At 41.3% G+C, this 11,005-nt stretch overlaps 1 protein-coding gene across 1 annotated transcript; it reads right to left on the bottom strand.

Annotated features, from left to right (window-relative positions):
• Positions 1–525: 525 nt before the first annotated feature.
• On the bottom strand, positions 526–10,935 carry LOC140316400 (neuronal acetylcholine receptor subunit alpha-7-like). The gene is made up of 10 exons (XM_072394221.1): positions 10,635–10,935; positions 8,140–8,279; positions 6,586–6,630; positions 6,030–6,139; positions 5,870–5,949; positions 5,427–5,594; positions 3,594–3,788; positions 3,115–3,201; positions 2,892–3,001; positions 526–2,386 (listed from the first exon to the last, which is right to left on the bottom strand). Exons 1-10 carry the CDS (start codon positions 10,891–10,893, stop codon positions 1,502–1,504), a joined length of 2,079 nt encoding a protein of 692 aa, XP_072250322.1. The 5' UTR covers positions 10,894–10,935; the 3' UTR covers positions 526–1,501.
• Positions 10,936–11,005: the final 70 nt, after the last annotated feature.

Below are 11,005 nucleotides of genomic sequence, written 5' to 3'. Positions count from 1 at the left end.
AAATACTGTATATTTTCTAAAAGTCTGTTGTGTGGAGTACAACCTGCTTTACATCCATCGGTTGAGGCGGCAGCATCCAAGCCAGTGGCTCAAAGAAACTTAACAAACTGATAAAGAAGGCTGGCTCTATGCTGGGAATTGCTCTGGAGCCCCTGTACCAGATTGTAAAAACAAGAATACTGGCCAACTTAATGAGCATAAAGAACAACACTGCCCATCCTCTTCATAACTTTGTTGTAACACAAAGGAGTGCGATCAGTGCAAGGATCCTTCACTAACACTGAGAGACTCAGGAGGTCCTTCCTGCCAGCAGCAATAACTCTTCGTAATGAAAGCTTATGATGACAACAATATCATTTCCCATTTGGGGTAATTAAAGTATTTGTTTAATCTAATTTATATGAAAAGAAAAAGCCGTCAAACTATTCAATCGGTTGAGGTCAGATCAGACAAAACAGATAGAATGCGGGACATCATAACACATTAAAAAAAATACAGTATTACATAAGCATTATAAAATCTGATGCTGATAACCCCACTCACTGTTCACGTCTTTGTGGAAAACTGAATGCAGGACTTATTCCTTCTGTGTTTTTGCTGTGTGGCATTAGTTTTCTTAGAAAAAAAGGTCAAAGGATCAGTCCTCATATGATTTCCAATATCAATATTCAGGTAAAGAAAGACAGGATTTGCCTGCAGCCATCAAAAAATCTCTGGAGCTTTAATTCATTGACAGATTGTTTGTCTTTCCACCATTACATGCAAAAGACTTCCTGTACGTTAGGGCACCTGCACTGTCAGCATGAACTAGCAACTGGTAGAGCTACATTTTTTTAACGTTTAGCTCTCTCCGTCCTGATGATGAATAAGGTCTCTAAGTGCTGCTGTTGGCAGGCCTGGACAAAGAGGTTGCACCAAAACATAATAGAATACTGTAACTTTATCCCCCCCGCCAGGAACATTCTAATTTAAAGTCATTCGTAGGTAAATAGTAGACAGAGGAGAGGAGATTCCACTGATAATTAGTAGATTATACAAATAGGTGATGTTTGACGAAACCCTGAACTTTCAAACAGCTAATTCTGCTTTAGAAGTTTCGAAGCTCATCATTTGACATGCAGCACATCGGTGTGAACTTCCTCTCAGCTGAGCAGTTTCGTGTGATGCTCCACACATAAAAAAATTTCAGTCAGGCTTTGTAGTTGTCACATAACTGTACAATAATATACTAAAAGTTTATTTTTCAAATGTAAAAATTAAGAAGATCATCAAGTCAGTTTGTCTGCAAACTATGACACAGTGTAAGCTGGTACATAGGTAAATGGGGGCATGAGTATATTCTAGGAAGAGGACCAATTGTAATGCTTCTGAACCATTGTCCATATTCCACTCCAACTTACAAAACAGGAATATTCACCATTCTGTGTCCCAGTGTCACAGCAATTGTGCTTCCATCAAACCTTATCACACCTCCCTCTTTCTCAAATTTGTTTTTTTGCTCTCAGAGGAAGTCTTTTGACAGTGCTATTCCAAAGTTGGGTGCAGCCATAAGGATGGCAATGGTGCAGATTATGTTGAAAACACTGAATCCAACCAGGCAGAGGCGGTCAATGACAGCCGCAGCAAACTGCCACTGCTCCGCTACACTCAGCTGACGGTCCTGCTCGCGAACACGTTCGACCAAAAACTGCACCTCCACCAGAAGAGCCTGCAGCTGGTTATCCACTGAAGCAGATCGAATCATCCCGCTGCCGGTTTGTAGTGCTGCTGATCTCCCACCTCCAGCCTCTAAGCCACACGGCCCAGAGGCTGTGATTGATGGATCAGGGTCTGGAGAAACTGGCAGCTCCAGTGGTGGACTCCCAAACTTGGAAGTTTGGAGGTGGTGATGTATTAGTATCTCTCCATCACTTCCTCCTCCTCCCACTGCTGCTCCACCATCTCCCTCTCCTCCTCCCAGTCCAGTGTTATTCCTCCCATGATTTGTGGTTCTGCTCCTCTGGACTGGTTCCAATTCTGCAGCTGTCTGAAAGGTTTGGAAGCCCATGTAAGGCAGATGGCCGTTAGGCTGAGGGTGTGGATTGGGGCTGCAGTCCCTATTGCCTGGATTAAGAAGGATGACAGCCTGGGAATTGGGCCGGGACGGAAGTGGGTGTGACAGAGGGTGGCTGAGCTGTACCAGGCTGGCCTGCAAGGAGCTGAGACTACGTGGGAGGATGGAGGGCGCTGGAGTTGGGATGGTGGCTGTGGTAGCAGTGGTGGTAGGAGAGGACAGGGTCTTGCTCTGAGAGTCTGCTTGGCTGTTGGAAAGTGTAGGTTCAGCTCCCTCACCTGGACGCTTCATCCGCAGAAACCAAGGGACCCACTGCAGCAGAATTAAGTTCACCTGCCAGTGAAAAGCAGAAAATCAATTAAGAACATGAAGCCACATTTGGAAAAATATAAAAACATGATACTGTGAACATTTAAAAACAGAATATTATCTATTTATACCTTATCCCTTTATTATACAGAAGATTAGTATACTTTTTATTTTGTTTGATTAACTAGCTCAGGTTATGACATGTTATAAAGACAATCTTTTATAGAAAGACATGGTCATGTAACTTTGAAGGGTAACCTTAGCAGTTAGTTACCCATACACTCTGAAAATTAATATAAATTGGAATATGTTTCAACTGAAAAAAGAAAAGAAAACGGATGCAGAAGTTCTTTAAAATATTCTTTAAAAAGTGTTTTGGAATTGTTTTGTCACTATTCACAGTCACATAAATGTTTAGCAGAGGTGCCTCAAACTTAATATCACTGCAGACGCTGATCTGTTCGATTGAAAATTTAGCATAAAGAAGAAGTTTTCCATAAATTGTAATAAACTCATTGTTATAACTCACCCAGCGTGGTATTTGTCCACTGTCAGGGCTGTGGTGATGGAACTGGAGGACAATAACTGTGGCCACCACTGACATCCCAACAATCACCATGGTGCTAGCAAAGTACTGACCTGGAACACACATAAAACTGTGCTTACGATCCGTTTACTCTGTCACCAACCCCCAAAGACTCAAATACCCACAGCCAGATGTGCACATGGGCAAAGAAAGACAAGCAACTAACCAATCAGCGGTACCGAATCTGAAGTGGCGGGCATAATCTCTGCCACCATTAGCATGAAGACCGTCAGAGAAAGCAGAACAGTGATGCCTGACAACACAAGACAGCAGAGAGTTGTGGGTTACAGAGAAAACCAAGGAGATAACCCTTGTGAGCAGGAAGTACGGGAGTGCTTTGCAGTTGTCTTTCTAACACTCCTGATAATACATATACATATTTTATTCTTTTTTATCTTCAATGCCTTTTTTTGTTAATGGCTTCTTTACATTACAGCCCTCTGATACTAATACAAGAGCTCTAACAGGAAGTCAGAGTGTTTATTATTGGAGAAAGATTGCAAGAAAAAACACATTTACAAGGAATGTGAGGAAGAACGCGCCACAAGAAAATAAATGTTCTCTTATCAGCAGATGCATTTTCGAAAATATGTCATTTTTTACTGTCACACCATTCCTTGTCTCTCTCTGATTATTATTCCTCACCAAGGCTGATTTTCTCCCCTGAGTTGGCAGGTAACAGGAAGACTAGCAGGGTCATAGAGGAGAGGAGGACGCAGGGGAGGAGGAGGTTGAGTGCGTAAAACAGGGTCCTCCTTCGTAATGTCACCACAAACGTAACATCTGGGTAGGGCTCTGCACAGCAGTCATAAAAAACCTCATGACGATCTCCTGGGACCTCTAAGAGGATGAAGAAAGACAGAGATGCAGCAAAAAGCTTTATTCCTACACAGAGAGCATGACTGACAAAGCTAATGAAGTGTATTCTGCTGCAGCTGCTGAATGTTTTTGATTGTCAGAGAAGACGCTGGGGTGTGTTGCACTTTGAGAAGAAAAGCCTTGTTAAGGGCCAGCATTATTAAAACATGTTGCTGAATGGAACTGAAACAGAGAAAGAGCTAATCTGAAATGCAGCCCTTCTGTCATATACGCTGCACATACCTGTACCACTGCTGTAGGTTTATGAAAGGTTACAGTGTGAAGACAGAAGGGTTAAGTGTTGCAATCTGTAAGTCAATGGAAATTTTAAAATTTAGAGGGCCATTTGGTCCTTGAACAGCTGGAGTGAGCTCTTTGTTCACATCGCTGGTGGTAAATCAGACTTGTTTCTGGTAGGTGTTGGACTCCACTGGGGCTGCCCTTTGTTACTAACTCTTTCCTTAACTTCTATGGCCATATTATGTAAGCACAGCCAAGGGATACAGGGCTTCCAGTTTGGTTAGCTTCTGATTGCATCTCTGCTTCATTCTGCTTCAGTGGAGCGAAGACCTCCAGCAGGCACTGGGGCAGTTTGCAGCCCCAGGTGTGAAGCAGTTAGGATGAAAATTTGCAGCTCCATGGTCTGCAATCAGAAAAGGGTGGACTGCCAACTCTGGGTTGGTAATGAGTTCTTGCTTCAAGTGGAGGAGTTTAAGTGTCTTGAGCTCTCGCTCACAAGGAAGGACTGAAGGCATCTACAGTGATGTGGCTGCTGTACGGGTCCATTGTAGTAAAGGGTGATATCTATCAGTCTACGTTACATAACTTTGGCTGTTGGTAGTGATCATAAGAATGAGATCGCAAATACAAGTGACTAAAATCAACTGGCACTGAAGACAGACTGGGCTCACCCTTTGTAAAAAAAAAAAGAACTCGGTCATCCAAAAGTAGTTCAGAGTAAAGTCGCTGCTCGGAAAGGAGTCAATTCAGATGGCTCAGGCATCTGGTCGGGATGCCTTCTGGACGCCTCTAAAGGAAGGTGTTTTTAAACAAATCTTTCTAAAGCTGAAGGGATTGTATGCAACAATATTTTCATGGTGTTTTACAGGTGAGTGGAATTCATGTTTTTGTCCAAGACTGCATGAACATTAGGAACTATGTGCAATATATATTTTGTGACCATATTCTATAGGAACTATGATGAGTAGCATTTGAGTCCAAATCACCCAAATGGAATAATAAAGCTGATGGTATCTTATCGCTTTGTATTTTATCATAATGTAATGTTTTATGTCATATTGTATTGTATTGTACTGTATCGTATGTTTCACTGCGATAAGGACTTGGGGCAGACCCAGGATTTGCTGGAGGGATTACACCAGAAGAGCAGAATGAGATGGCTGGGGAGAGGGAGCTCTGAACATCGCTCCTTAAACTGCTGCCACTGTGACCAGGTTCAAAATCAGTGGCAGATAATGTATGGATGGATGCAAACTTTTTCATGCATACTGCACTTCAACTACTACTGCCACAACCTATATCCAAATTTAAGTCTAATGAACAAAATAAGGCGCACAAGAGCATTATATCTGAGCAACACAGCGTGCCATCTAGTCTTACCCAGCAGATCCCATTCTCCGTTTAGCATGTATCCTGACACATCTGCCTCCTTCATCTGGATGTCCAGCAGCCAGCCATCAAAAGTCCACGAGCCAAATTTCAGCTCACAGCGCTGGATGTCAAATGGAAACCATCTCACATCTACATTACACGTGCTGATGAATATTCCTTGAAGAGTAGAAATAACACAGAGAATAGTTACAGTCAAATGAAATCGTTCCAAGATATAATGGTGGGAGGTGGATGTGGGGTGGTAGGTAGGAACTTGATTAATGATTTTGTTTGGTGCAGCCATGGGGAAGCAAAGGAAAATGAAAATATTTGACTGCAGTGAACATTTTTCCGAATCATTTTGCTGCAACTGGAGCAATGCTGCGTTTATGCTGAATGACTAAACCCAAAGTTTTTGTTTTGAGTGGAAGACACCAGCTGATAAAACATACCTGGAGGCAGATACTCACAGAAGCCACTGGAGTTAACCAGCACATTGGTCTTAAAGGTGGCGTCAAACTTATCATGAGCGCTAAAAGATAGCAACACAGAGATAGTTTAGACTCAAGCACCAGCAGTGGTTGTGCAAGCTTGTGTTTGTATGTCACATACCTGTTGTATAGCAATATGTCAGGTGTCCAAACCTGGTCAGGGGTAAAACGGAGGTTCTTGACTCCAGGGTATTCTGACTGGTTCCACTGGAGGTAGTGGTCATACCACTGCTGGGAGACACAAACACAAAAGTGGTTTAACAGCAAGAAACACTTTCATTTTGAGTCTGTTTTGTGATTTTTACTGACAATATCACGATATCATCTGTGAGCCCAACTTCTACACGTTTCCATGCCCTATAGTAAGGAAACTGCTTCCACTTCTTTTCTAAGCTGGAGTTGGCGAATTGTTTCACGGCAAAACTGTGATTCGTGATTTTGGGCGAGAAAAATAAAGCTGAACCAGATTCTTCCAGCTGTCACGATGCTCCTAATAAGGTCGTGTTTAGGGTAAAAGGAAAAAGCTGTCATCCCGCTGAGGCACCCATTAACATGATAATGAAATCCAACCAGCATCTGGGATGATACTCTGTAGCTGTAAGGGCTGGAAAAATCTGTAAAAAGCGCCCCACTATGCAGATCAATATCACATTATTAATATTATCTATTATACTCACCATCTGCAGCCAGGCATTCGTGGTGAGGATCTGATTCTTTTCATCCTTGCATGACACAAAGCACATGATAGAATAAATGATTTAGTGATCTAAAGAATAAGTTCATACTTTCTCATACTTTTTTTTGTCTTACATCAATACACCTTAATAGATGCTTACTGCTATAATGGTCCCTCCTGCTCATACCTAAAACAAATTCAACATTGCAGTGGTGCTTCGGTCTGTGAACTGTTTCTTTAACCTTCCCTGTGCAACCCCAATGCCAAAACTGTTGATATGCTGTGTAAAATCTAAATAACAACAGCATGCAATGATCTGAATAAACTTGTCGCAGTTTGTTTCAGACATGTTGTCACCACTGAATTCAAGATGTGCTGATATTTTCAATTAAATATTCAAATGTCTCGCTTTCAATCATTTCTCATTCATTTTCTATACCCACTTCATCCTATTCAGAGCCTATCCCAGCTGCCGGCTACTGCACAAGAACATTCCTGGAGCATTTAAAGTGTCAGAAAGCCTAATAGCCTCTCCTTTTTTTTTTCTATGGAAGACATTTACAATCATCCCCAGACCTGTCCATGTGGCTGCCAAACTGTAATAATCAGGGATAAAGGACTTTTATCGGGTAACCAAAAAAACAATAATCACTAGTTTGTTTAGCAATAGATGGGAAAACATTATGACAGCCATCAGTGCAGCATTCCACCAATCAGTCCATTATTATGGAGTGGCTGGAGAGAAGCCTGCTCTCACTGAAAAACCACATCATGGCCTCATAGTAATCTGCTAAAACTCCACCCGAAACATTCTCAGATCATGAGAAGCAAAATCTTCTGACCTGATGAAAAGAAGATTGAATTATTTGGCCATAGTTCCCGATGGTCTGTTTGTAAGCAACCACACAATGAGCACGCCCTCGTTAATAAGCTCAAACACAACGATGGGCGCGTCACTCTGAGGTGAACGAGAGATTTGTCAGGATAGAGGAGAGATGGATGCAAAAAGAAGATATGTAAGCAATCCTAAGTGCACAGCCTCTAAGACCTGGGCCGGTGTTAAGAGCATAAAAGCAAATGCAAATAATCCAACTATCCATCTTCTATACATGCTTAATCCAATTCAGGGTCACGGGGGGTGCTGGAGCCTATCCCAGCTGCCATTAAGCGAGAGACGGGGTACACTCTGAACAGGTTGCCAGTCCATCACAGAGACAAACGAGACCATGTCCTTTCACACTCACTCCCAGGGACAATTTAGAATCACCAGTTAACCTGACATAATATAACCAAATAACCTCAAGTTGAAAAAATGTAACAAAACACTTAAACCATCGTTTGTGCCTTATCAATGTTGACATTTTTGCGAAGCATTAAAGAGAAAAAAATAATCGATTGAATTTGCTTTGTAAGCCTAAAACAGAAAAGGGTCTAAAAGAGTGTAAATTCATGTAAGTCCTGTATTCTTGAGGTTTCTTTGAGAATATTCTTGTTCAAATCTATTCTCCAACTGCATAAAAAGTGTTAATTGCTGCATTTGTGTAGCTTTGCATACCACATCCATGACCTGCATTAAAGTAAAGGAGAAATGGACGGTGAGAGCCTGGGTGTCGTTGGCTACCGGTCTCTCCATTGGATTGTAGTCTCTCATCAGCTCCCTGAGCAGAAAGCGCTGGTGTGGACCCTGCACTGATGCTGAAGAGAAAAGGGAATGAGAAAGGTGACCAAAAGTGACCAAACAAGAAGAAATCACCATGGACCAATGTTGTGATTTCAATAACTGTTTGTCAAAGAGTGGCGGAGAAATCTCAGGTGCAGAAAACATAGAATGAAAACGTGGAAAGGCGGAGGGAAAAACCATGGAGAGCGGACAGAAAGAATCCACCTCTTCCTAATCAATTTAGTCTCTGATTGATCACCAGCACCCAGTCGGAGTCTTTCTGCGCCTTTAAAAATGTCAGTTTCATTCTCTGCAGGAAATAGTGTAGCCATTAAACACTGAAACACCCCCGTAAGACACACACAACAATAAGAGCAATGGAAACTTCCTCTCTCTGCCCTGAAAGTCACCAAGTGCTCCAAATCACCCTTGATTAATTCTCCACAATGTAATCTCTGTTGATTTGGAGTGCGTATTGTTGATTGTTGTAAGATACACACTAAATATGGTAGAAACAAAAACCAAGCACTCATATTATTTCCAGTATGTCTTTTCTGTGGCCAAATGATGCTCACTACTTCAAAATAGGAATACTCAAGTAAATGGTGTATGATTAATAGACTAAATTTGCAGTGTCAAATCTTTATTCACTTACCAGACCTTAAATAATATCTATGAGACTCCATGGTTGGCATGCCCGTAACTCACATTAATAGTCTCCCAGTGTCCATGATGTCCAGCTGTAGTAAATTTACCCCCATAATCATCGCTCTTTCTCTTAACAAATCCACCATATTATGTACAGTATAATGCAAAACTTTTGGTACCTGTAAACCTATTTTGCCGTTCATAGCTACGTACGTTTTAAACATATATTTGGCTATTTGTCTAGTTTTGGTTTTTTTTTTACATCTTTTGCAGTTTCAAAATAACAAAAAAGGTCAAGAATCTCAGGCAAAAGTCTGTGTACTGTTAGCACGTCTTCTGTCGGCATTTGATAATATTAAAGCTTCTTAACTCTTTTTGTTGCAGTGATGGGTTTTTTGCACATACCTCCAGCTAAAGATTGAGGTCTGTACATAGATTTCTGATTAGCTTTAGGTCAGGGGACTGTAAGAACCATGGCAAAACATTCAGCCTGCGCCTCAAGATAATCAACTGTAGATTCTCAGGTGTTTCGGAGAATTATCTCATTGTTTAAACATTAGAATTATGTTTACTTCCAGATCTTCTGGTACTTTACTTAATCAAATCTTCAAAGCATCCATCCCTGTGTTCTAGAATTCAAAAGAAATTCTGCACCCTTATTTTTTATTTTTTTTCCAGACAAGCCTTTGCTCATAAAGGCCAAAAAAGCTCCATCTTAACCTTATCAGTCCACAAGGCTGCATTCCAAACGGTGCCAGGCTTGTTCAGGTATTAAAACTCCTGATGCTGAAATTTGTGGTGAGGACACAGGGAACTTGTGATAATTCTTCCAAAAAGGCGGTAGTTGTGCAGGTGTTACTGCGCAATTACAACAGTTCAACACCACTCAAAAGTCTCACTCCAAGGTTTTGGGTTCGCTATAGTCAGATTTAAGCTTTGATTTGTTTGATTTCGCAGACCTTTAACCTGACATCCACTTTTCCACTTAACTGACATCACTTAATTACATTTGGAACTAAGGAAATGGCTACCTGGACACTCTTTTCTGCCTTAATTTTCAGAGTACTGAGCAGCTGCCAGGAGGTGATTGTGACTGCTGATTGTTTGAACAACATTTATAGAATCAAAGGTATTTTAAAAGATTTGAAATTTGCAACACCTGCCTTTGCCAATGATGATCATGAACAAGTCAAATCTCAAAGGATTCTTATTCTATCACATAGAGCTTCTTCCCTTTTTTATTGTAAATTTCATGATTTGAACATGGGTGTAAACTTCTGCATGTCTATCTATCTATCTATGTATCTATCTATCTATCTATGTATCTATCTATCTATGTATCTATCTATCTATCTATCTATCTATCTATCTATCTATCTATCTATCTATCTATCTATCTATCTATCTATCTATCTATCTATCTATCTATCTTGTTACAACACACACACTATACATCTATACTATACATCGCATTATTATTTAAAACAAGAAAATGCACTGCTCAGCAATGTAATGTGCAGTGAAGATGATTATACATTACAGTGCTGCTGGCTCAACATAAAATATTTTTTTCAAGAGTGTGTGGCTGCACACAGAGGGACCCTCTGTTGCTAAATGAGCTGCCGTTTGCACGGTTATTACACATCCTGACCTACAAATACGAGACTATGTACAGCGAGCTCATGCAGAACACACACTTGTTCATGCTTAGTCCCTCTCAAAGCGCCTGTGAAGTCACTCACCTCGGAGCAGAGTCGCAAGTATCAACAGCCAGAGAGCCACAGCTTGCCTCATACTGCATTCCTCTGAATCAGCACACAAAGAGTGGCAGAGAGAAAAACAGAGAGGGAAGATGAAATAGGAAAACTGAGGTAGAAAATGGGGATATGAGACGAAAGAGCTGCTGTAGAATACGAGTGGAGAGAGCTCAATACCAGCAATAGCAGAGCAGGAAAAGGGGGAGGAAAAGAGAGCGCAGGAGACACAAAGTGGGGTAGACATGCAGTGAAACGAATACTCCGATACAGAGGAAGATGCTGTGTGGGAGTCGATCAGAATCAGAGAGATGGCTATGCCCTGGACAGTGCTCAAACTCATCCTTCATACTTCTCTG

Source organism: Leuresthes tenuis, unplaced genomic scaffold, assembly GCF_036924035.1.
Source record: "Leuresthes tenuis unplaced genomic scaffold, fLeuTen1.0.hap1 SCAF_10, whole genome shotgun sequence".
In the NCBI taxonomy this organism is placed as follows: Eukaryota; Metazoa; Chordata; class Actinopteri; order Atheriniformes; family Atherinopsidae; genus Leuresthes; species Leuresthes tenuis.
Note: the sequence above shows the minus strand (reverse complement) of the source record. Positions and strands in the feature narration are given on the sequence as shown.

What these genes read in the sequence shown, in the direction of transcription:
- LOC140316400 (XM_072394221.1), bottom strand. Translation starts at nt 10,893, where the DNA reads ATGTCTACCCCACTTTGTGTCTCCTGCGCTCTCTTTTCCTCCCCCTTT. An exon ending in TAATGCAGGTCATGGATGTG is followed by an intron (nt 6,631 to 8,139) that starts GTATGCAAAGCT and finishes GTGTCATGCAAG; the next exon opens with GATGAAAAGAATCAGATCCT. An exon ending in CTGTGAGTATCTGCCTCCAG is followed by an intron (nt 5,595 to 5,869) that starts GTATGTTTTATC and finishes CTACTCTTCAAG; the next exon opens with GAATATTCATCAGCACGTGT.